The 27625-nt window shown below is 40.7% G+C and overlaps 1 protein-coding gene across 2 annotated transcripts in view; it reads left to right on the top strand.

Moving 5' to 3' along the window:
• arhgap42a (Rho GTPase activating protein 42a) overlaps nucleotides 1–27625 on the top strand; it is a 274248-nt gene that overhangs the window by 116699 nt on the left and 129924 nt on the right. For both annotated transcript variants that reach the window (XM_069890754.1, XM_069890753.1), the window contains exon 3: nucleotides 1725–1786. In XM_069890754.1, the coding sequence (XP_069746855.1) occupies nucleotides 1725–1786 (62 nt within the window). The remainder of the gene's footprint in view (nucleotides 1–1724; nucleotides 1787–27625) is intronic.

The raw sequence follows: 27625 nt of genomic DNA, 5'->3' as shown, positions 1-27625 counted from the left end.
GGAGCAGACCAAAGTTGTGAAGGTTTTAAAAAAAAAAATTATTAGAATGACAGCAAGTGGAACAAAATAATACAGAAACAAATGTTAACATAACAAATTGAAACAAATTGCAGAATTTATGGGAAAGAAAAGGTTGCCCAAAATTGTTAAACACAGAGCTACATTAAGCTCCAAAGGATGTAATGTTCCATATTTGACAGCATATATGACCCACTGGTATATAGGACCCTCTTTCCTCCCCACCCCACTCCCATTTTGTTTTAGTGTGAGAGTTCAGGAAAAAGTTGTTTTAGTGTATTTACCTCATTCAATTGGTTTTCCTTGGATTAACTCTTCTGAAGACAGCTTGCATGTCATTCTTGGATATTGAGAGAAGAGGATCTTCAGGGGACACAGGGGTTCGCAGTATGCTCTTCCTTGTTCTGGTGGTCAAATCAGGTGTAAAATGCATCTGGGAGTGAAGCTTTGTTGTCTCCTACTATACTGGATTTGGTTTTGTCACTTGAGTCCCACCACAGCTGTTGGGTATCCTTAGTTTCTATTTTCATCCAGAATCTCCACTTTACCTGGGAGATGGCTTTTTGTTGGTCATTCCACTATAGTGTTCTGGGTCTCTGGATTTGAATGGCTCTCAACAGATTCTAGATTTCATTGTTCATCCAGGGCTTTTGGTTGGTGAAAACCCTGAACAATTTGGTAGGGACGTACTCATCATCATCAGCTTTGATAAAGTCTGTAACAACTCTGGTGAAATCATTCAGATCTTCATCTGAGTTCTTGAGCTCTTTCCAATGGACTGATTCAAGGCAGTCCTGCATCTGTTCTTCATCCTCCTGCAGCCTCTGTTTTTAGGCTCTGACTGTATGAGGGCAGAAGAAGCACAGCCAGGTGATCAGACATACCAAATTGTTGTGGTCTCAGGAGAGAACAGTAGGCCTTCCTTAGTGTAGCAGTGATCAAGTGTGCTGGGACCTCTGGTGCAGCAGGTTATGCGCTGATGGTAATTGGCCAGTGCTTTCTCGAGGCAGATCTGGTTTGTCACCAACTATGATTTTTAATGCATCAGGGTGGTCATCTGTTGTTTAATGATCACATCATGTAGCTCCATAAGTGCCTATTTGTAATCAGCTTCAGGATGGATGTGAACTCCAATGAGAATCACTGATGAGAACTCTTGTGGTTGATAAAAGGGTTTGCATTTTATAGAGATTTGCTTTATGGCAGTGGAGCAGGAGGACGACATAACCCCAATGTTCATGCACCGGCCAGTATCAACTAAAACTGCAGCAAGGGATTTTAGAGTGATTTGATGTGGGATAGTATAGAAAAGGAATGTGTCCAACTTTAGGAAAACTCAGTTTATGTACACTTCTCAGGAACAGAACCCACCATGACCAGGGCACTGCTTGATTGTTTGCCATATTTCAATATTTTTGTACATTGTAACTATATTCAAAATGTTTTTGAAAATTCTAATTTCCCAAGTTTTCTCTGTGTATCTGCATTGTTACTTAGTCCCATTTCTCCCTCCATCTCAATCTATTTAACATTATATGTCAATATTTATCTAAGTTGCTTGATCATCCATTCTTTTTCCAACTTGACTATTTGAATCTTCTACAAATGTCATAATATTGATATTAAATACCTCTGTGGTTACTGTTAGATGTGAATAACATTTATGGGAGCTATTCTAATCCTGAATATATTATATCTTTTTCTAGCTCAGTCCTTTAAAGAATTTGCACAGCTACTTCATACTGTTGAAGAGGAGCGAAGAAGATTGGTGAGAATTGCTTTTATGACATGGATAGAAAAAAGATTGATGGAAGTAAAACAAACAATAGCCTTTGAAAATGTTCTCAGATCCCAAAGATATGGTCCTCTGCATGAGCCAGTTTTGGCACTTATTGTTTGCTAATCAGCTAAAAGATTTACCTTTCAGATGTATGAAAGAATACTTGTGTTTAAAGATGGCAACAGGTGTGTAGGATTTAAAAAAAATTCCTGAGCCACTGTGATCATGTTTGAGAATGTTTCAAAAATTAATGTAAGCCTTGCATGATTAAAATATGATGTCCATGTAATCAGTGGTGCAGGATGGACAGCACTCAACAAAGATTTGCAATGACCCACTAAAACAGTTTAAGTGGCATTTTTATCAATCCCTCTTCTGGAAATTAAAAATGATCGGCACCATTTTCTTAATAAAATTGGTCAGCACTCTCGAAGGACAAAAAAGGTGTAAAATGATTACATTTTTGCTATTAAAATAAGAGGAATTCCTGGAACATTTAGTGGTCAGGAATCTCCGTAGACTGAGGAAAATAATGGGTCTTTTTGATGGGTTGCTCTGTCAGAACGAGAAATTTGACTGTAGTTATTAAATGTTCTGTGTGCGATTTGCAATGATAATGCTTCATGTTTTAAGTATTGTTAAGTGTGTTGGAAAATATGTTCTCCGGGAAATTAAAATGTGTGCTTAACAGAATTTTCATTTTTGGGGGGGATTGAGATGTGTACAGTGATGCTTTTCAGACTCAAAGAAACAAATATTCTATCATGTTTAGAAATGCTCTGTGCCAGTATAAAATTGAATTTTAAGTCTGCATTTATATTTATAGTTAATTATTATTTGTAGATGAATGAGAAAATGTATTCTGGTCATGTCACTATTGGACAATAGTTAAATTGGACTGTAAGGGCAATGACTGATGTTCTCTCATGTGCAGAATACAACTTGATGATTGCAGGCAACATATTAATGGCAAGAACCATCCTGTAGAATGCAGATTAAGGGGTTGTTATTGCAAAACAACCTGAGAGGCTTGCATTAGAGGTTTGCAATGCATAATACACTTCACCCAAGTCATTTCCAGAGGCAAAATGCCTCTATTGCACGGAGTGCTATTAAAATGCATCATGCCAAAAGCATAAACAGTGGAAACTGTTTATAATGGTACCATTAGAATATCTTCAGCAAATATTCTGTGGGTTAATATTCCATCTGTAAGCTTCTCAAATGCCAATTAAATAGAACCACAGATTCCCTAAAACATTTGGATCTCAGAGACCCAAAATCTAACACTTTAACCAGATTTAGTCCTCCAAACATGTACAAAATGAATCTTCATTTGTCTTTGAAGCATAACTATATAAGTGTTTGTTATATTTGTGAATGAAAATGAATAAAACCAAGTTAATTACACAGGTGCTTATTGAAAAGTTGAAAAAAATCATAAACACTTTTGGAACATTCTGAGTTATTTTTATCAGTGAACAAATTATAGACCATGAAGAAGCAGCTGTAGTGTGGATTGTAGAGGGTCATGTGGCCTCTCTGTCCGGAATCTGGTGGGGGTGTGAATTGCAGAGAGTCATGTGACCTCTCTGGCTGAAGCCTAGACAGAAGTCCCCTCTCCTACCAATCCAGGGTTAGGTCACCACACCTGTAAGGCTGATAGTTGGCATATGATTTGTCATCCAGATGCCAATCAATTGTTAGACCTGCTCACAGGTGAGGCTGACACATGATTGGTCCTCTCCGATCAGATGTATAGGTCCTTCATTGAAAATGCTGAGCATTCTCTCTCTCCCACCTCGGGCTTCCCCACCCCCCCCCCCCCCCCCACCCTGTTCTTGAGATAGCTAATAAGACCTATGTGGAATCTGTAGACTCTATCATAGGTGGGACTGGAAGGCTCCTCACAGAGCAAATGAATAGGCTGTTTCTTCTGTTTTGGTAAGTTTCCATATGCTCCCTAAAAAGAGATATGAAGTGTTCAATTCATTCCTGGATGCTGCTTATGGTAGGAAACTGAGGAATGTGGAGGAACAAAAGGATCTGGGAATAAAGATGTATAATTCCCTGATAGTGGCATCACAGGGTTGTGAAGAAAGCTTTTGGCATCTTGGAATTCGTAAATCAAAGTATTGAGTACATGAGTTGGGATGTTGTGGTGAAATTGTATAAGACATTGGTGAGGCTCAATTTGGAGTATTGTGTGTAGTTCTGATTGCCAAGCTACAGGAAGGATATGAGTAAGATTGAAAGAGCGTAGAGAAACTTTAACTCAACTTCTGAAGACCTGGCAACATCTAGTAAAGGAAAAGATTAAACAGGTTAGGATTTTATTCCTTACAGTGTAGAAGAATGAGGGGAGATTTGATTGGGGTTTACAAAATCATGGGAGGTATAGACAGAGTAAATGTGAGTAGGCTCTTTCTACTTGGATTAGGAGAGATAAATACAAGAGGACATGGCTTTAGGATAAAAGGGGAAAGGTTTATGGTGAACATTAGGGGAACCACTCAGTGGTGGGAGTGTGAAACAACATGGTAAGTGCAGGATCACTCTTAGATTTTAAAAATACATTGGATAGACACATGGATGGGAGAGATCTGGAGGGTTGTGGAATAGGTGCAGGTCAGTGGGACTAGCGGAATGATGTTTCAGCACAGACTAGAAGGGCCAAATGGTCTGTTTTCTGTGTTGTAGTGTTCTGTGGTTCTATAATTTTATTACTTGCGTTCAACCTTTTAAAAGTTAGTGAGGATTGAGTTTGCTGAATTAGTGCAGTTTAGTCATCACGTAAAATGATGCCAGAGGGTTCAGAAAATTTGGCAAAATGCTCTATTGCTTAACAGGTTGCCTGAAGGCAAAACTTTTTATGGAGTCGCACCAGGCACCTCTCTGAAACTCATAACTTCAAATGTGTAATAAAATGTGTTTTTATTTTGAGTCATCTTCTGAATTTTCATCCACCCGCTCCAATTGATTCCCGTGACCTCAGCCTGTCGATAATAAAATTAAGCCAATGTTTTGGAAAAATTCTATGCATTCAGGATTTAAATTTTTATATTTGTATGCAAATCCAGTACAAACTTGCAAATGAAATGAAATCCAACCTGCATAATAACATTTCCTGGTGATGGTAAATTGAAGGCATTTCTCTAAAATGTATCTCTGTAACTAATCTGATTATTCATTCTGGGTTGTACCTCCTATCTTGCATGTCTGACATAGATTGCACTGCTCTTGATCCATTTTGGCACTCACTGTGCTGTATGGTTTGAACAAATAGTACGGAGACTTACCATTGCAATAGCAAGAATCAAAATGATTTAACCTGGAGTGATTTGTCATCTCTATCACAAAATCTGGGCCTGAGAAGTTCCAAGACACAAGTTCGAGAGATGCAATGCACTGTTCTTGATGAAGTCCAATGTGAATAATCCATAACGTATTCTTGCAAAAATTACATTTGCTTTTGTGAAAATACATTAAAACCACATGGTATGTAATCCATATAATCCATATAATATTTAAAAACCACCCCCAAAATTAAATGCAGCTTGTCATTGCACTGTTGTTTTTCAAACAACTTTTACACTATTGTATATGCAGGTCTAACTATATGATAATTGTGTAATAAAATATTAACTTACAGCAGTTTAAAAAAATAAGCGATCTTAATGCCTGAGGTTACAATGCAAAATATGTTGATGCCTGAGGTTACAGATGTTTAGTGAATCAAACTTAAACCCTTATGTTAATTAGTCCTTTGAATAAACTGTGTTTAGTTCTCACATTCTCGTAATCAACAATGTCTTTTGTAGGTTTTCCCACCAGCCTAACCTCCAAACCCTGCCCTGCTTTTATCTGCTGTAACTCTTTATCTCTGACATTTCTGTTTATGAATCTTGGTTATTGAGAATTAGCCACCCACTGATATTTTGCTCAGGTGGACTTTCTCAGTTTTATACCGTTGAATTAAATTAGCTGACGTCAGGCTTTGCACAGCAATTTGGAAAGGCATGCTTTGGTGCTGAGAACATGAGTAGATTTAATTATGTCTCTAGGTATTCAAGTTAATTTTGGCTATTTTGTTGACAAATTGTGCAGTTTATCACCTGCAAAATTCAGTGGTATGGGATGTGGTCCTGCTTCATTACCGGTATGTTTCTTACATTGAGTTTTTTTTGGACTTGATGTGGATGATGAAATGTCATAATAGTATTTAAAGAAGTACTCGGGGAGCTCTTAATTGATTTAGGCCATTGTTCTTCATACGCATAACATTGATTAATTGGGCAGGCATCTCTATATGCAGGACAACTGAGAAACCTAAAAGTTGCAGATGCTAGAATTGTAAGCAAACAAAGAATTGCTGGAGGTGCTCAGAGTGCATGCAGGGATAGACGTAGTCAGTCAATGTTTTGGGTTGGAACACTTTATCAAGACTAAGATAGAATTGGTGAAATTGTATATATAAATGGGTGAGAGGCCCAGAATTGATGGGATATAGGACAGAAGGTATGGGAGGTGGGAGAGTCATAGAAGGAGAACCATTAGGAGGAGTGGGGGATTTGAGGAGAGAGAGGAGAAAAAAATAACTACAAGAGTAGGTAAAGAAGAAATGGGAATAGTGGAGTCATATTAAAACCCAACACCCAACCCCAACCAACCAATTTTCCCCTGCAACCGTGTCTGCCTGTCCCGCATCGGACTTGTCAGCCACAAACGAGCCTGCAGCTGACGTGGACTTTTTACCCCCTCCATAAATCTTCGTCCGCGAAGCCAAGCCAAAGAGAAAAGAATTAGGGTGGCACAATTAGCATTGCAGTTTGTACAATGTTATTGCAATGCCAGCGACCTGGTTCCAATCCTACATTGTCTGTAAGGAGTTTGTACATTCTCCCCTTAACCAGCGTGGGTTTCCTCTGTGTGCAATGGTTTCCTCCAAACTTCTAAAAGTGTACAGGGTTTTCAGGTTAATTGATGAATTTGGGAAACACGGGCTCTTGGGCTGAAAGGGCCTGTTACCATGCTGATCTCTAAATTAAATAATCTTATTACAAAGATTAAGATGGGGTACAGGTTACCACAATTCGAAGAATCAATGTATATGACATTAGAGTCAAGGCTATCGAGGAGGAATGTGATGGGTTGAGGAAGGTAAACGTTAGTGTTTTGTTTGCTTCAGATGTCCACATTCAAGCAAGTATTTATGTACAGTATCCAAATTGCAGTCACAGCATTTTAGAAATAATTATGGTCTTAGAAATTAAATCATGCAGAAACAAACATTGAGACAGCAGGGTAGATGGCCCCATGTTATTTGAGGTGCCCCTTAATTGTAAATATGCAATGCTTCTTTGTGAAGTAGATGTTGGGGACAGGGTATAAAGCTGGTTATCTCTCCTGCCACTTAAAGGCAGCCAGATTATCTTGAAACATTGATATACTCTTACTGCTTGCAGGGAAAAAAAATGTTTGTAATCAGACAAACAACTGGAAAGTCAATTGAATAGGCTTCCAGGTTCTCTCAATATTCACTTCGAGCCATTGTTTGTAGTTATGGGTAAGAGGACACTGAAACCATTTCATGTTTTTACATTTTGTGACTGTTGATGCTATTAAGGCTGATCTCTTATGTTTTTTTTTAACACACTAATCCCACGATATTATCTTAAGCAAGACCCAGCGTTAAGCTGACTTTGGTCGTTTAAATGGGACCAAACAATGTCTGCTTAATGCCAGGTCAGTGTCTTTTTACACAGCAAGCTGGCATTCCAGGAGCAAAAGAGCGGGATTTGTAACACAACAGCATCAGTGTCTACTGTCACCTATTACATACCATATTTGACGACATGTTAGACCTTTTTTATCCCCCAAAAATGGCTGAAATATATTCTCCCAGCCTTGTATGTGAAGTTGAAATTGGGGCGATGATAGTGAGTAGCATCGACGGTGATCGTCGTTATTGTGGGGCTTACTAGCATTACTGTTATCTATTGTTGGGGGGCTGGTGGTGGGCTGTTGTGGGGGGCAGTGGGATCAGTATGGGGGCTGGTGGAGGGTTGTCAGGAGACTTTCCTGGTGGCCCGCTGTCAGACCCGACATTGGTCATTGTTGTGTTGAGGAAGTGTCAGGATTGAGAGAGAGGAGTCTGGTCACAAGAAGGGTTTGCAATCGAATGTTCCTTTTATGAACACAACAATTAATAGCAGAGGTGGGAAAATCATAGTGGGAATGAAATACACACGCACACAATTTATAAAAGAGGCTGGGAAAATATGCACGCGATTTAATAAAACGCACACAATTTATAAAGGAACATGAAAATCTACTACAGTATTGATCTATAGCAGTGTTTTTCAAGCTTTTTCTTTTCACTCACATACCACCTTAAGCAATCCCTATGCCATGTATGCTCTATGATTAGTAAGGGATTGCTTAAGGTGGTATGTGAGTAGGGGAAAAAAAGGTTGATTGCCACTGCCCTTGATCCGATTGTTACTGAAATATTTTACTTGAGAAAAATTGTCATTGGCCCATTTCCTTTGGAGTTATGAAACCGTGCACATAACATGTCCATTAAGTATGATTTCAAACAGTGGTTTTCAAACTTTTTCTTTCCACTCACATACCATGTTAAATAATTCCTTACTAATCACAGCCGTCTATCGTTGGGTGTGGTGGGGGAGGGGGGGGAAGCAGAGCAGTGGGCTTCAGATGGTTCAAACTGAGGATTGAACCCATAGACCAGCTTGCACAAAGCACAAGGTGACTAGAGACACCTGGGGGCAGCTGAGACCTGGGCACAATGCCACTGCCTAACACTAATCTCCTCTCCCTTAATATCTGAAGGTCTGTCAGTGAATGTCTTGAATACATTAATTACTGTGCATTCACACCTTTCTGTAGTGTTCCAGATTCAGTGCCCTTTGAGAAATACTTTTCTTCTTATTCATGAATGATCAAGTCCTATTTTGAAAAACCAACAGCCACCCCACATCTGTCCTGTCAAAACCATGAATTATGTGTTTATGAATTAAATCATCTCTCATTCTCTTCCCAGCAACACATCAGGACTTCACCTACCTAACGAAACGGTGAGTCGAGTAGAGGATGCATCACTATTTCACCACCAACTCATTTCATCTCCAGTTTATTTTAGACTTCTGCATTTATGGAGCATGCATAGACATCCGAGATAGGCTAGACCCCAAGTCCCGGCTGGTCAGGTATTCCCTCATGAACTACTTACTGGGTGTCAGCCAGATCAACTATGCCTTTTGCCTTTGCTTTATAATCGATGGCTGCCAGGAGAGAGCGGGACAGTGATATTATTAAAAAAGACTTCTCCTGTTGTCCTACTCACACGTTTTGTCTGTAAATAAACTGGAAAAAAAAAATGGAATACACACACATCCTTTCCTTCCTTGAATAGCAGTTTTACATTTGCAGTTTTCGCAGTCTGCTTGAATCTTGACACAGATGGCGTTCCGGCGCTGTTACTGCCTCTGCTGCCGGAATAAAAGTCGGGACTGGAATGACCCACCATTCCATGTTAGTGCTTTTCACACAGGAGGCATAGCATTAAAAAAAGCTGCAAATACACTGGAATTAAGTGACTATGTAAAAAACAGTGATTAAGTGCAAACAGATCTGAAATCAAATCAGAGGTATACTTGGCAGCGGAAATGTTGTCTGAACTTGCCAAGTGTCTGCGTCAGTTATAATTCTGTTCTTGCATGGATATTATGAATCCCTGCTAAGTTTACTGACCCAAATAAGAGGAGTATCAAGCAGGATTATTCCCATGCCACAATTAACCAGACTGTAAGTGGTTAGAAATGAGGTCGTGCCAAGAACTTGTCCAGAGTGAATTAATCCATGAGTGGCTGCCCACGTTTGGAAATAAGTGGCATCGTTCTCTGTGAGAAAGATGTAAAACTGATGCCGGGAAGCTTGCAGAACTTTTTTTTCAGTAGATCCTGTGAAAATTTCCCTTGGATCTTTAAACTCTTGATGGTAGACCTTGTTGAATGCAAAGAGAACCATCAGTTGTTATTGATCCCATTTAAATTAACAAAGATATTGGAAATACTCAGTAGGTCAGCAGTATCCCTGGGGAGAAAGAGAGCCAGGGTTGACATTTCATTAACATGGTAGGTAAATTTTAATGTACAGAACAAAGAAGAAGAGAGTGAGTTTAGTGATGGGGGCTATAACCAGCAGAGCATTTAAACCCAAGAGCTCCTATATCTTCCCAGTGACAAAATATTACTATAAGCCAAAGTGCATACTGTTTGCCAAACTGCTTGTCCTTTCCTTCCTTGAATAGTAGTGTAACATTTTCAGTTTTCCCAGTCTGCTTGAATCTTGACATTAATAATTTATATGTCCATACAACACAGAGGTGGTCCATCTGGCAAGCCTATGCTAGATTTCCATGCATTTCCATCAGACCCTTTTCTACTTCACTCATCCTCCCTGATTCTTTTGCACTGATACCATATAACTATTTAAGGCACAGAAACAGGACATGTTGGCCCTTCGAGTCCACACCGGTTCACAAGAACAACTCCACTAGCTCAACCCTGCTGCTCTCTGACCATAACCCTCCAACCCCTCACCTCCATGTACTCATCCAACCTTCTCTTAAATGACTGAAGGGACCCTACCGCAATTATCTCTTTTGTTAGATCATTCCATTCTGCCACCACTCGCTGAGAGAAAAAGCATCCTCTAATATTTCTCCTAAAGTTTTTCCCTCTTACCCTTAACTCATGCCCTCTTGTTCCAACCAGAACTGTTTATGTCTAGTCTATAAATTCCTTTCATAATTTTAAAAACCTCTATCAAGTCCCCTCTCATTCGTCTACATTCCAATGAATAAAGTCCCAGTCTCCTTAATCTCTCCCTGTAATCCAGATGCTGTAAGCCAGGCAACATCCTTGTAAACCATCTCTGCACCCTCTCCACCTATCTATATCCTTTCTATAATTTGGAGACCAGAACTGAGCACAGTACTCCAAAGCAGGCCTCACTAATGCCTTAAACAGCCGCAGCATCACTTCCCAGCTCCTATACTCTATACTATGATTTATGAAGGCCAGCATACCATATGCCTTCTTAACCACCCTGTCTACATGGGAATCCACCTTCAGTGAACTCTGTACTGTAACCCCCAGGTCCCTCTGCTCCTCTGTGTGCCTCAATGCCCTCCCCTTAACTGCATATGTCATATTCTGGTTATTTTTACCGAAATGTAGCACCTCACACTTGTCTACATTGAATTCCATTTTCATCTTTCAGCCCACTCTTCCAAACAAACCAAATACTTCTGTAATCCAAGAAAACCTACCTCACTATCCACCACTCCCTCCATTTTCGTATCATCCACATATTTGCTTACCCAGTTAACCACACCCTCCTCAATCATTAATATAAATGGTTTGCTGAGAAAAATCACGACACTCAAATTGTCAGTGTGTACATTCCTATAATACTTCACTTACTGTACAGCAATTTACAGTAGGCCATTAACTTGTCCTCCAGACTTTGGGATGTGGGAGGGAAGTTGATCACCCAGGGTAACCTACACAGTCATGAGAGAAACAAACAAATTTCACACAGAAAATATCTGAAATCAGAATCTTATTTCTTTTGCTCGAGAACTGTAATGCTGTGGTGCTACCTGCTGTACCATTATACTGCTCAAATTAAAATTAAAAACTAGAATTTTGTTCAGGAACTATTTGAGGAAAGGGATTTAATGGAACTGGTACTGTGGATAACTTTCATTATAAGAATGAGCTTATTTTATTGAAGAGCGATCTTGTGACCAGGCTCATGCTGCCATTATGGATCTTAAAGTGCTGCGAGAGCAGTGCTTTAACGAACATTGAATGTTTTAGATATTGCTCAGTAACGTTGAAAAATATGGAATTCTTTTTGAACTCCTCTGGATCTCATTTGGAACAGCTGGAACAACTCTATTACAGAAATGTTGAAGCCCATAATGACCCAAACAGCTGTTTGTTGGGCTGTTTGTGTAATTGTTTCTGGAATTCTGGGCCAAATGACTTGGTTAAGTTCCACATATTTTATGTGGGTTTGGTGCTCTGGTAATGGTGAAGTCAAGGACAACTTCCGTTGGAAACCCCAAACACCTCGCGCATTGCTCCTCAGTGAAACAGATGTTTAACAAGTCATCCTTGATGATGTGTCTGGGTGTGCTCTCTTCTAAAACTCCATTTGGTTCCCTCTTCTCTCAACTGCTCCCCTCTCCTGATGCATTTACCTCTCCTCATTCTTCAGCTGCAAAGCCAGACCCACCAGACCACCCATGAATGGAATAAGTTGTTTGCAAAGCAATTCAGCATCAGCATTAAATTACCACCAGAAGATAAAAAGACATTTGTGGAATATACTAAATAGACAAAAGAACCCCAAAAGTTAACAGTTATATCAAAAGCAGCATGCCACAGAGAATGGATTTCAAATGGTATTGCCAGCAATAGATTAGTCAGCATCTATGGAGTGCGAAACTTTTCAGGATGAAAACCAACCATCATTTTGGAAGATCGCAAGTGTCTTGAGGAGAAACCAACAATGTATCTATGTGGTAGCGATATGCCTTCTAAATAGTCCTTCTTTAGATTCCTGGTTTGGAGTGCAAAAGGGCAACAATAAACCACATTGAGCATGTATTTGAATCTAATAATTACCTGTATGGAGCTGCCCAGAACTACATACTGAGTGGCAGCTCACTGCACAGGATGGGTGTGCATTTTGCTTGCTACTTTGGCTCCTTCAACACTTTTTTTTCAGTAAATGTATTTTTTTTAAGGTACATGGTGTGAAAAATGATCCGTTATATTTGGCTTTGTAAAGAGATTTAATTGGTGTGCACTAAATTGACAGGGACTTTAAGTGATTGTTATCATAACTGCCCTCTAGTAGAGATTAAAATACAATTTGCATCTGAGTGTCCAGGATATATGAAAAAAGCATAGATGTACAACAGGAAGATATTATCCATGATGTGCCACTTTTGTACTGATGTTATTAAAGTTATTTTTGCTGAAGTATTACCTTCATTTGCAATAAGTCTGTCCCTTTCTGTATTTCTACCTTTTTTTAATAATGAGGGTCATCAAGTTGTAATCTCTACATCCTCATGGCACATTGAGTCGGTGGGGTGAGCAGGCATGAGTGAGTTCTGTGGGGAGCTGCAACGGACAAGTGTATTTTACACTTGTGCAAACAAAGATGTTTCTTCCCTCACTCTACCACTGGAGGGGGAATTGAATTGGGTTGTAGGCCATGATGCGGTGGGAGGTGGAAAGAAGATTGGAAGATGGTTATTGTGTGAGTTTCATTAGGTTTGCGAGTCATGTGGTTGATGGCATTAAGGGTCTGAAGCATCATGAATTGGAAAGAAGCATCAGTTCTGATAATTTTGGGGACTTGCAAGTTTAGTGGTCAAGAATATTATCAGAGAGTCGTGGTGGGGATTTGGAAAGAAAGCACAGGCATCATGGAATGGGAGTAAATAATGAAAATGTAATTAGAGAATGTACCTACTAATTGATACCTTGGATTTGAGAATTGATGTAATTAGGGCAATTTTAGCTGGCACCTTATCTCACCATGCTTAAGTGAAGTTGGCCTACACATGTCTTGGTCTTTGTGTGAAAAATTAATGTAAGTGATGTGACAATGAGTGTTTCAAGCCATTTTACATTTGTTTTGTGTGCCCAATTTGTACACCAGTTGCACAGAAGGATCTGTGTTCTCCCCGAACGATGAATAAACCTTAATTATTTCCATCTGGTTGAAAATGGATAAAAAGTGCTCAGTGGCAATAACAAAATACAAATGAAATCACCCACCAGGTTCAGAAGCAGCTCTGCTGTCCTGGATGTCATTGGGTGATCTGTTGATTCTCCAAAAGTAACCTAGCTTCATTCAAATCTTTATCCTATTCTACGAAGACTATTGGCAAAATACATAGTCCACTATCTGATGATGAAAAAGAAAAATAAACAATGAGGTTAAGAATCAAAAATTAGTTAGGCTTACAAATTTGGGAAATAATTAAGAGGAGAATCCCATAAAGAAATAAAGTTTACATTCATTACAGTGGAGTTGCATTTTTTTTCTAAATACGAACAAGCCATCATTATCAGATAGCCATTTAGAGTGAGTGGGAGAGACAACATTTTACCATTTCATTAGTGTGGCCCTGCTGGCAATCAGGGAGACAAAAGCTATTGAATAGCATTGTGAAGATTCAATATCAGATCATTGGGCCCATGTATTCCAAACAAAGCAATAAAAGGAGATGGGGCCAAATTAATATTAAGAACTAAAGATAGTGTACAAAATATACAAAATATCCCTTCCCAATAATTGAGAAGAGAAGAACATAACCAAATCATATGGTACAATGTATCATCTTTGGTTTTACATATATCACATTTAGAAGATAAGTTAGGATAGAATTTAGCCATTCAGGTTTTGGAATCATGGGCACAACATGCTGTTTTAAATTGCAATAACTAATGTCTAGCACAAAGAGAAGATGAATGAATGTCTCAAAATAGAATCCCATGTAGTCTCAGAAAATATTTATTGGAAATCTCGTTCCCATAATTCCATTCAGAGAATTATCCTTAGATAGCAAAAGTAGTTCATACTGAGCAGACAACAGCTGTTTATGGTCCGGTTGAAAATTATATATTTCCTTCTGTTGGTAGGGGGTTGAATTTGTAGAATGGAATAGCTAGTTTCTTTTGCATGCTTTTTTTTTAATGTAACATAGGTTTTGTCATTACTGTTATTAGAATCATATAAATTTCATATAACCATATAATGACTACAGCACAGAAACAGGCCAATTTGGCCCTTCTAGTCTGCACTGATTCAAGTACCCTCCTCTAATCCCACTTACTGGCACTTTGCCAATATCCCTCCACCCCCCCTCCCATCCATATACTTATCCAACTCTTTCTTAAATGACAAAATTGACCCTGCCTCCATCACCTTTCCCGGAAGCCCATTCCACACAGTAAAGCAGTTCCCCCTCATGTTACTCCTAAACCTTTGCCCATCAACTCTCAACCCATGACCTCTTGTATCCATCTCTCCTACTCTCAATGGGAAAATTGAGAGTATTCCCTCTCATTATCTTAAACACCTCTATCAAATCCCCTCTCAGCCTTCTACGTTCCAAGGAATAAAGACCTAATTTGCTCAATCTCTACTTGTATTCCAGATGCTGAAAGCCAGGGAACATTTTTGTAAATCTTCTCTGCACTCTCTCTATCTTTTTAATATCCTTCCTATAAATCGGTGACCAAATCTGCACACAGTACTCAAAATATGGCCTTGCCAATGCCTTGTACAGTTTCATATTACTTCCCAACTCCTATATTCTATGCACTGATTTATATAGGCAAGCATACTAAAGGCCTTCTTCACCACCCTATCCACATGCGCTCCTACCTTCAGGGAAAAATGCACCATTATTCCTAGATCTTTCTGCTCCACTGCATTCTTCAATGCCCTCCCAATTACCACTTGTGTCTTGCTTTGATTATTCTTTCCAAAATGAAGCACCTCACACTTATCAGCATTAAACTCCATCTGCCATCTTTCTGCCCACCCCTCTAAGCAGTTTAAATCCCTCTGCAATCTCTGAAAACCCTCTTCATCATCCACAATTCCCCCTATTTTAGTATCATCTGCATATTTACTAATCCAATTTACTGCCCCATCCTCCAGATCATTAATATATATGACAAATATCAATGGTCCCAATACCGAACCCTGAGGTACACCGTTTGTCACCAGCCTCCATCCTGACAAACAATTATCTACTACTACTCTCTGGCACCTTCCTTTCAACCACTGTTGAATCCATTTGACTATCTCCAAATTAATATCCAAGGACTTAGCCTTCCTAACTAACCTCCCATGTGGAACCTTATCGAAGGCCTTACTGAAGTCCATATAGACAACATCCATGCTCTATCCTCAACATTCCTAGTCACTTCTTCAAAAAATTCAACAAGATTGGTCAAACACAACCTTCCACGCACAAATCCGTGTTGAGTGTCCCTGATCAGACCCTGTCCTTCCATATACTTATGTATACTATCTCTAAGAATGTTTTCCATCAATTTACCCACAGATGTCAAACTTACTGGCCGATAATTGCTAGGCTTGAACCCCTTTTAAACAAAGGAACCACACACGCAACACTCCAATCCTCCGGCCCTATACCCGTCTATAATGACATTTGAAAATCACTGCCAGAGCATCTGCTATTTCCTCACTAACTTCTCTCAAGGTCCTGGGGAAAATCCTGTCAGGACCTGGAGACTTATCCACATTTATATGTTTCAAAAGCTCCAGTACTACCTCTTTCTTAATCACTATACTCTCCAAATATTCCCCCTTTGCTTCCTTTACCCTGCACAGTTCAGTATCCTTCTCAGTAAATACTGAGGAAAAGAAATTGTTCAAGACCTCCCCATCTCTTTTGGCTCCACACACATTTGTCCTTTTTGATTCTTTATTGGACCAATTTTATCTCTCACTTTCCCTTTGCTATTTACATATTTGTAGAAACCCTTTGGATTTATTTTCACCCTGCTTGTTATAGCCACCTCATACCTTCTTTTAGCTTTTCTAATTTCTTTAAGATTCTTTTTACATTTAATATAGTACCCAAACATCTTTTTTCCCTGTTTCTTATTTTTTTTTCAAACCAAGTTTCCAATATCCCTTGAGAACCATGGCTCTCTCAAACTTTTGACCTGACCTTTCAACCTAACAGGTTTATAAAGATTTTGTACTCTTAAAATCTCTCCTTTAAAAGACCCTCCATTTCTCTATTACATCCTTTCTGGAAAACAAATTGTCCCAATCCACCCCTTGTAAATCCTTTTGCATCTCCTCAAACCTAGCTTTTCCCGACTCAAAAACCTCAACTCTGGGCCCAGATCTATCCTTTTCCATAATTACCTTGAAGCTAATGGCACTATGATCATTGGACCCGAAGTGCTCCCCCACACATACCTGTCACCTGACCCATCTCATTCCCCAACAGTAAATCCAACACAGCTCCCTCTCTAGTTGGTACCTCCACGTATTGATGTAAAAATCCATCACAACTCCAACCCATCCAGCCCTTTCATGGAATGGGTTTCCCAATCAATATTTGGAAAATTAAAATCCCCCACAATCACTACCCTGTGCTTATTACAAATATCTGCTATACCCCTACTAATTTGTTCCTCTAATTTGCGTTCCCCATTCGGTGGTCTATAACACACCCCTTTAATTGTAACTTCCCCTTTCCCATTCCTCAATTCCACCCAAATAGCCTCCCTGGACGAGCCTTCTATTCTATCACACCAAAGCACTGCTGTAATATTTTCTCTAACAAGTCGTGCAACCCCACCCCCTCTTGCCCCTCCCTCCCCCAGTTCTATCACACCTAAAGCAACTAAATCCAGGAATATTTCGCTGCCAGTCACATCCCTCCTGTAACCATGTTTCCCTAATCTCTACCACGTCATACTTCCAAGTGTCATTCCATACCTTCAGCTCATACACCTTCCTTACAATGCTCCTAGCATTAAAATATATGCATTTTAGAGATTTTCCACTTTTTATTTCCTGTATGCACCTATCTTTACCAACAGCTCCCTTATGGCCTTTTGCAATCGACCTCTGTCCATCTTTGTATATTGTTCTATTCCTGTTTATTCACTGATGTAATATTTGATTAATGAAATTAATAAAAATATTGACAAAGAAATCTTTCCGCTGAGCTTTCTTGCACATTAAGTTCTGCTTTGTCCTGTTTTATCTTGAAAATTCTGTACATTGTTTTGAAATTGCTCTGCTCTAAACAATATTTTTTGCTAGTACAAATTGATATCCTTTCCTATCATTTCCTCCAAGTTGGAGGACAACTATACAACAAAATTCTGAGCACTCAATAGCATTAAATCAGAACATAACTCCATGGACAACAGGTTTACCAGTTAAATCTGAAATTATCTGAGAATGTTTGTTTTCTTCTTTTAACGGCGAAAACGACCAAAACACAAAAAAAAACTCACTAAGTCCCACCAGGGAAACTATTTTAAGTTATAAAATTCCATACCAGTGAGAAATAACAAGTTTTTTTTTAGTTTGCTCTAAGGATACTGCACATACTTTTCAGAATGCTCCTTGAAGCTAACACAATTCTATTTGTGAAAAGTGCTGGGCAGTGAGGCAACATTGGTGAAAGACTTAGAAGATGAGAATAGGAAGAAATGAGAAAAGAAACTAAAAGAAAAATGAAACAATAGTAAGATCTTTCTCTATAAAATAATTTATGGTTGGCCTGTATTCGTGTGCAGTTGTTATTGTTGCTGATTTTGGTTTTAATTGATCAAAAATCCCCAATTTTATCAAACACTAAATACAACAGAATTGAACGAAAAATAAAAATACAAATGTTCATGGTCCTGCTGATTATTGCCATATGTATTTATGTTTTTTTTTCTCTCTAGTAGAGCTCGTCCCAACCTCGTGGGGGGTTGTTTTCCTAGAAAATGATTGACGTGATTTTCTATAACATGAAGCCAATTTATCTCTCCATTCATCAAGAAACAAGTTGAAAAAAAAAGTTGAGCTTAATTTTTTTCCGCACAAATTCTGTGAGAGCAAATGCTACACTGCATGTTATATTTGGGTTATGATTTGTGAATTCTGCAAGTGCAAATGTTCGTAATCCAACCAGTTATAATGCCTGTGTGTCGTTAAAATAGTAAATTTTGTTCCTGTGCAGCTTTGGAAAATTAATCGCTTAAACGTTTACTGTTAATCTCAGTAACAGTACAATGAAGAATGAAATAAAAGATTCAAAGCAAATTCAAATAAGTATATAATGAAATTGACTATCTAAATAAAAATGAAAACTAAACAAAAGCACTCTATGATTTATTTCATACTGTACATTTAGTTGCCGTAATTTTTTTTAGAGGGCTAGAGTAATATGCTGGGAAGATGTCTAAAGAAAGCAGTAAGGTGTTTTATTTGTGAAAGATGGTGAGTTTATGAACAAGCCCTATAATGTTTCTAAGACCTATTAAACTTGCTAAATAGCTGCAAGGCCTTAATGTTGGTATTTGAAACTGAGCTGTCCTCTGGGAAAACTAAATTATGTTCCCACTCACAAGAAAACTAGGTTTTGGTTAATATTATGATCATTCTTTTCCTTAGACTTTCCCATTAAAATCCCTGAGGCCTGTAAACATTGCCAAGTCAACTAAAATTCTCATGCTTTTTCGTTAATGAATTAAATATGATTTGATTTATTTTCTCATGGATGGAAACCAGTCCCTTAATTCCTTGTAAGCATTTCAAATATTCATTTTAAATTATATTTGTCATTTTTTTGAATGTTTTGTACTTGTTTATAAAACCGATAAGAAAGAATTCCCAAGAGTGAAGTTGTATTAAGAAAAGCACCAGGTCTAAATATATATTTAAGATTATAATTTGTGAAATATCTTACAGTATTTTCCCATCTATACAACTTTTGGTGGTGGGGTGGGGGGACGGGACACTGTTAATTGCAAACACGATGATAAAATAGAATGACCTAACTCTGGCTGTCACCTTTTGGAAATCGGTGAAACACAAAAATCTGAAGATGCTGTGGTTGTTGTTTCAAAAAAAAACACACAAATGCTGGAGGAACTCAGCAGGTCATGCAGCATCCATTAGGAGATAAAGATATATAACTAATAATTCTGTCCTGAGTCTTACTTCATGATATGAGTAAAAATCAAGCAGGTGTCAGAATGAAAAGGCTGGGCGGAGAAGGGAAGAAAGGGCAGGGGGGAGGAGAATAGATAAACAGTCAAAAGGTGATAATTGGACACAGGAGGACAGGAGAGGAAAAGTGAAAATTGACTGGGGAAGGGGTGGATCTGTGAATGCAGAGCTGGAGGTAAGGAGAGAGGGGAAAAGGGAAAGAAAGCAAGAGGAAAGGAGAAATAGGGATAGAAGGTGGGAGGAAGGGAAACAGGAGAAGTAGGTGTTAATGCCATCTAGTTGGAGGGTGTCCAGACAGAATGAGTATTGTTCCTCCATTTTGTGGGTGGTCTCAGTCTGACAGTGCATGAGACCGTGGACAAACATGTCGGCATGTTTGGGAATGGGATGGGAAATTGAAATGGTTTGCCACTGGGAAAGTTATGCTATTGCAGTAGGTAGAGTGAAGGTGCGATCTCCCAGTCTGTGTCCAGTCTCTCTGAAATAGAGGTGTCTACAGTGGGAGTACTGCATGCAGTAGATGACCCCTGCAGATTTACAAGTGAAGTGTTGCTTCACTTGGAAGGACACTTTTGGGCCTCAAATGATGGTGAGGGAGGAGGTCTGAACGCAAGTGTAGCACTTCCTGCAGTCATAGGGGAAGGTCCCAAGGGAGGAATTAGTGGGAAGGGATGAGTGGGCAAGGGAGTCATGGAGGGAGCAGTCTTAAAGAAAGATGGAGTGGGGAGGAGATGATGAGTCTTGTGGTAGGATCACGTAGTAGGTGGAGGAGGATATGTTGGCTGCGGAGGCTGGTTGGGTGGTAGGTGATAACAAGGGGAGCAGGGTAGATGTGTCGCTAATGGACGATATACAGGTGAGGGCTCAGTTGATGGTAGTAGAAGTGAAGCCACATTGTCTTTGAAGAAGGACATCTCAGATGATCTCACATGGAAGACATCCTGGGAGCAGACCCTCCGTTCCTCTAGCTCTGTCTCTCTTTCTCTTTCCAGCTGTCTCCATTCCTCCAGCTCTGTGTTCCCAGAGCCAACCCAACTGTTTGATTAATTTTTACCTTTCCACTCCTGTCCTTCTATCCAAGTCCATTTATCACCTTTTGCCTGTGCTCCGCTTCGTGTCCTTTCTTCCTTTTTTCAACTTTTTTTATTCAGATACCTGCCTGCTTTTCGCTCATACTTTGAAGAAGGGTTCAGGTTATATCTTCACCTCCTATGGACACTGCAAGCAGTGGTGGGGGGGGGGGGGGGTGGAAAGGCTCAAACAGAATCCAGCAACCTCTCATCATCTGAGGATGAAGTTGGCAAGAGCACCAGACGAAGGCAGAGGAAGTGCCAAGACGGAGGGTTATGAGTGATCCTGACTGAAGGATGCACAACATCCAGGGAGCCCCAAGCCCTGGGAGACCAGGAGCAAACATGCCACTTTCCAGCTCAGGAAGACCAGGAACATTACAGCCCCCCACCACCCCCTGCTCTAGAAGCAGGAAAAAACAAGCCAGCCAGATGGAAGACTATGAACATAGCCAGCTCTACCACCAGCTTTGCTTGAAAAGACCTCACTCCCAGAGGAAGATTATCTCCTGTTCCTAAGCCTGAAATTAATACTGCAGTTCATCAAGTGGTGGGCATGAGGGCTCAGGCTGATTGACATTGGACTGTAAAGATTGCAAACTGGAGACTTCTATGAACAATAGAGATTAAAATACCAACCCTCAATGCACGCAGTGTCCAACATACTCCATGACATGTAAATACCTTGCAAAAGTCAAAGCAGGTGTGACTTTCGTATGAGAATAGGGGCTGCCACACCTCAGGTGATTGTGATCATGGCCCCGTGGGTTGTCTGTATAGTTGGGGGAAATGTTTGTCGTGCATCCGGTATGGGTATCTTGCTGCGGGGAGGCAAATTTGTAATCACTGAGGTTAAGATGGTTGGAGGAATCTTCTCATGGTGGATCTAAAATACCGCAACATCCCGCTCCACTGATCAATGTGTACCAAATGAGAGGCTGGCCATTTTGCAGCAGCTCCCACCATTGCTCTTGACATCCAAGTCATACGTTTGACTGGTGACTTAGACCGCAGCTGGATGATCTAGTGATGCTGACAGCAGAGTGGACAGCTCCTCCTGACACCTGATGGAGATGGTAAAGGATGCACAGCTGTCCAAGGCCTTCAGCAACCCTGCAGGTGCAGCACTGCCACAGCCCACCTGGTCAAGATCAGATGGCTCTGATAAACTTCATGTCGAAGGCCATCATGGTCAGAAACACCAATATATTGCTGGTGTTCTTCTCTGACTATTGCCTCCTTCACTCATCCTGTCATCTACAGGAGGACAAGAAGGCGGACAGGGGAACGTGGAAGCAGAAAGTGTATTTGCTGACCCCAGAGTAGATAGAGGGATTAAAGAAGAAGTACACTGGTTGGAAAACCGTGAAACCCTTCCTTGACTCCCCAGTGATCTGGTGGGAAGAGACAAAGGAGAATATCAAGAGGTTCTTTATCCTCAAGGTTGTTCAGAGAGCAAGATGGAGACAGAGGAAACGGAGCCAACTCCAGACTGCCCTGCAGCAACTCCTCCTTCTGAAGTTGAAGGGTGAATGTGAGTCCTTCCAAGATTATTTTCCGATCCAGAGTCAGCAGATTGGAGCAGGAAGAGATGTGCTCACACTTCTTCATCCAAAGGTTCATAGAGAGAGCTCTGTGATCCATAGCCTTGAGGAAGAGGACAGCTCAGTCACATCCTCGCAGATGGGCAAACAGAGGATCAGCATATCCTTTTATTCTAAACTGTATGATATGAAGGCTACAGACAGAATGGCCTCTATCACAGAGGTCTTTGATGACAGCAAGAGGATGAGTCAGGACCAGTCAATTACCCCAGGATTCCATCCGTTCCTTTGGGTCAAGTAAAACTTCCAGCATTGAAGGGTCACCAGCTAATTTGTATACTGCTCTATAGGACTGGGTGGGCCCGAACCTGCTGGAAGGATACAATGTTATACTTCTGGCAGGCGGCATGTCAGACTCCATGAAAAGTCATTTCTTTCTTCAAACAGAAAGGGAAGAAGGAATATATCAGCAATTGGAGTTCATATCATTGACAGGATTTTGTAGGCAATTGCCAATCAAGTTAACTCTACCCAGAGGCAGGTAATCCACCCTGAGAAAACCTGCACAGTTCCAGGCAGGAAAATCTCTGACAACTTCGTGCTGCTCAGAGATACCATCGCTGATGTGTAGGGCTCCTGACTCATGGACTTAGACCAGGAGGCCTTCGATCGGATATTGCAGGTGTACATGATGGACTTGTTCAAAATGGGCTTGGGGAAGGAATCCAAAATTAGATAAAATTGCCCTTCACTGACATCCGTAGCGCAGACCAAATCAATGGGTGTGAAACAGCTGCTCCATCAAGTCTGGAGACAGGCAGGTTTGCCCTCTCTCTACAATCTTATTCCTGTGCTGCATCAAGCCCTTTGCTGAATCTATAAAGAAGGACGAGGCTACAAGGGGAGTGACATTGGCAGGCAATGGAGGAACTCAAGTTAAGGCCTCCTGTACATGGACGACATTGCCATCTTCTGTTTGGGTACATGATTGGTCCACAGTATGATCAGCTTCTGCAACCATTTTGAGTCTGCCTTGGGTGCCAGGGAAAAGAGGAAGAAGAATAAGGCAATGTTCTCTAGTAACTGGTCTGACCGGTCCACCATCCCATTCATAGTCAGATCTGACTACCTGAAAGTGTTGGGGATCTGGTTTGGAGGGGCTGAGTTGTCCAACAAAAATTGGTGTAGAACAAATCACAAGGGTCCTCCAGAAATTGAATTTGTGAATGTGGGAAGAACCTGGTTATCAGGTGTGAGATGCTCTCTGTACTGTTGTATGTGGTGCAGGAGTGGACCATCCACTGCACCTCTACTCTGGCAGTCAGCGGAGCAGTTTTCTGGTTCATGTGGGATCCAAGTTGAAAAGGATTCGAAGGACCGCCATGTAAAAGTCACCAGACGATGGGGACCAGATTATATCCAATGTGCCCTCATCCTGATGGCCATGTTCATATGTGGCTGCATCAACTGCGTGGAACCAGTTGACAAGACCACCAAATGCCACTTTGTGCTGAGGTTCTACCTTTCTCAGGTGTGGTGAAGGATGGGCCTGGCCCCATTGTCACACAATATCCCAGTCAGCTGGACTTTGCTGATCTGGAAAAATATTTTCCAGACAAACGCTTTTGACCACAAAGCAACAAACATCCTGCAAACACTGAAAGATGAGGACTTGAAGGATACGGTAGGGTGGTTCCCTGAGCAGAATTCCAGGTCATCTGGTGAAATGCTTCATCACCTGACAAACAAGCACCAGGAATTGGCATGGCTGGTGGTGAGAAAATCCCTCCCAGTCAGATCTTTCCTGAATATCACCTACAATGCATGTTGTCCCCAAGGTGACTATAAAGGAGTAGAGACAGTCACCCTCTTCTTTGCAGAATACAGATTTACTAAAAGTGTATGCAAAAGGTTGCAAAGGTCTATGTCACAGTTCATGCCCTCACATTTACAGGCTGTTCCTGGAGATGCACACCAAGTCAGACATCCAGAATGGCTGGAAGACCATCAACTCGGAGAAAGATGCACTTTGGTTTGCCTGAAACCTGTTGGTCTTTCAGTAGACTGAAATATCAGTGCAGGAATACTGCCAGCTGGCACATTCCAGGCTGTAGGAGTACGAGCTTTAGGAGGCACTGGTGCTTGGCGCAGCCAACGTGAGGGTGCTGTGGGGAAGGACCACATTCTAAAAGGCTTCCGTTATCAGGCATTAAGGGGCTGAGACTGAGAGGAGCTCCTCAAACCACAGAAGGGAGATTCAAAGCATAATGGTGATGCCGCTGGAGCTGTTGTAATGGCAGCGCTGCAGCTGCTATGGACCTGTTGGGAGTGGGTCTTCTGTGGGGTCCAACCACACAGTCTGACTGCTGTTGGCTCCAATCAGGCGTCAATCAACCTGTTAAAGGAACCAACAGTGGCTTATTTTAAAATATTGCGACTGTGGGGGTCTGTGCCCAAGATGACAATACCTCTGTTGGGCAGTGGCCATGAATGGTTACAGACTCCAGGGAAACAGAGGACTGGTGCAGGGCACCAGAAAAGAGGGAGGCAAGGAGACAACAAGCCCCCCCCTGCCTCTTTTAAGAAGCAGAGAGATGACCCACAGGTTAGCAACATGGTGGCAGAAGAGCGAGGGGGTCCTTCTTTGAACACACAGGCAACGAGCTGTTGGCACTTAAGACGAGGAACCCATGCAAGTTGCTGGGGACTGCGGGTCAAGGGACTCACACCAGACTGCTGGAGACTGGCTGAAGTGGCACCAGGTATAGGAAGCAAGATGCGAGAGGGTGTCAAAGGTGCTGGTGGTTTCCTGATCATGTTGGAGGTTTTGATCTGGAGCTTGGGGATGGTTTGGACTGAAGGCTGTGTGGTTGCAGAGGCCATGGGAGTGCTGGAGGTGAATCCCTCGACATTCAATGACTCCAGGGAGGCTCTCTTTTGCTTCTCTTTTTTTAACTATGAGACTTAGGGTAGACCATAGGAAATTTCGTGTAATATCACATCATTGTTTTATTATATGACAATAAAATAATCTTCAATAATTACAATATGCCAAGTCGTTGCCGTGGTCTAAGTAAAAATGTTCAGTGATAGAAATTTAGGGATATGAAACTAAAGATGGGACGAGACTTTGAACAGTTTTCCTTTTGCAAATAATTTATTGTGAATAAAGTCTATTTTTGATAACATAAATATCTTTACCTCCTTGGACATTGCGAGACCTGCTGAGTTCCTCCAGCTTACAAGTACATATTTTGTATTAAAAGTACTGTATACAGTGGTCCCCACTCCCTGCAGCAGTCTGAAATCCCCATTCCCTGCGGCAGCCTGAGTTTCCCCTGAGGTCCCTGTTCCCCACTCCCCGTGACAGCCCAAGGTCCCCATTAAAGGTTCATTTGTTGAATGTTGCATTACCTTAGGTATGCGCAGTGGAGCGAATCCAAGTTACAACCAATCCTTCAGTCCCCGTTACCGTTGTAAGTTGGGGATTACCTGTACTAGTACAACTAGAGTAAAGGCAGTGGCATTGAACTGTATAAAATCACGCACAAATATACCTTGGCAGTTTTTACGTGGATACTGGTGGACATATCCAATTTTTGTTTCCTTCTTTTGTTGCACTTGCCAGCTGTACTGTGAAAGTAAAGTGTTTTGCTCTATTTCCAAGACTGTAGATCTAATAATGTGAGTCAACTAAGATCACCAGACTGTTGGTCTGTGGTTGATCTTGAATGAAGTTAAGACCATAAGTACATAAGAAGAAATATTTTAGAAGAAATAAGTTCCTCTTCATGGAAAATGGCAACATGGCCTAAATGTCCATTGAATTACTCCTGTCTGAGAAAGAGAATCCTGGCACATGGAAACCACAAAATAAGCGTGAAGCCCTTCGAAACCAAGCTGTCATGAGCTTTCCACTGTGTGTAATGGACTGCATGATGACTTTGTAACTATTATTTAAATGATACTCGAAATATGCAAGTTGATACAAATGCTAGCAAGAGGAAAAAAAAAGCACTATTGAAGAATGGTTCCTGGGTTGTAATGCAAGTAAGGTCCATGAGGGAGAGGATATTCTCTCATGGTGGGAGAAAATAGACTACTGCAGCCATGAGGACAAGGTTGGTGTTCACCAAGCAATTAGCAGAAGGGGTGAGGTTTAAAAATCATGGATCCAATGAAAGAGGTATTTCAAGGTCTTCCACTTCCTTACCCTGCTTAGAGCAATGTCAGATTGCCCTTCACTTTGATGAACATTTCACCAGATGCCCTAAACTATAGCTTCTCAAGCCCTCTCCTTTACATTATTTACATCATTTCTGCCTGCAGATGCAGTTATGTCTGTGAATGTCCTGATAACCTTGTATATCCATTCACAATCTGTCGCTTGGCTTCAACCATTTGCAATGTTTTTTAAGAAAAAAATATTTTTCACACTATGAACCATATTAATCAAATTACACACAAACATTTCCCTCTTTAATATACATAGTGGCATTTTCTTCCCTTCCCTCCCTCCCTTCCCTCCCTCCTTCCCACCCCCCTCCAAATCCATTAAATGTTCAACATATACAATACAATATCACACCCAAAAAATTAAATAAATGGGATCCAACATTATCAGATAGATGTTTTCGCTGTAAGAAGGAAACGGGAACAACAATACATGCAATTTGGTCATGTGAGAAAGTGAAAAAGTTTGGGGAAGATCTAAATCAGGTATTAAAGAAAATCACAAAAAGCAACCTACCAAAAGAACCATTTGCAATGTTTTGCCTCCTTTATTATCCCAGTGAATATTTCCCACCTATCAGAGAAAACAACTGGCAACAGGGTGATTAACCTTTCTTTGTAGGAAAAGAGGACATTGAACTCCAAGACAGAGAAATAATGACAGCAAACAACACAGGAAAGAGTGTTTGAATTGGGTGGAATATTGGTGGACTTGGCTGGTCTGGGGCTGCCAGCTTCTTGCTTACAGAGATGATTACTGTATCAGGCAGCCAACTAGCCAGAGGTAGTAATAGCATGACTTGCTTTCACTGACAACTGCCACGATCATGTGCATAATGATGACTTCCACCATGCTCAATCTCTATCACTCACTCTCTTTTTCCACCAGAAGCAAGTTCAAATTGGCCACGTTGACCATAAGTTTTCAGAGAAGCTTTATATCTGCTCAAATTGTATTTCAATAAGATTTAGATACAAAGTTATCACTTGTACTGTATAGGGTAGCAGGACAATATTGAAAAAATTAAGGACACGGGAGAGAACAGAGAATACTTCAAACTCTAATTAACTCTCACAAAAGTGCTCTAGGGACAGGAGGGACAACAAAAATTGTGTAGAACTAACAGCAAAACAAA

Source organism: Narcine bancroftii, chromosome 7 (assembly GCF_036971445.1).
Source record: "Narcine bancroftii isolate sNarBan1 chromosome 7, sNarBan1.hap1, whole genome shotgun sequence".
NCBI lineage: Eukaryota > Metazoa > Chordata > Chondrichthyes > Torpediniformes > Narcinidae > Narcine > Narcine bancroftii.
This window is presented reverse-complemented; position numbering and strand designations above follow the sequence as displayed.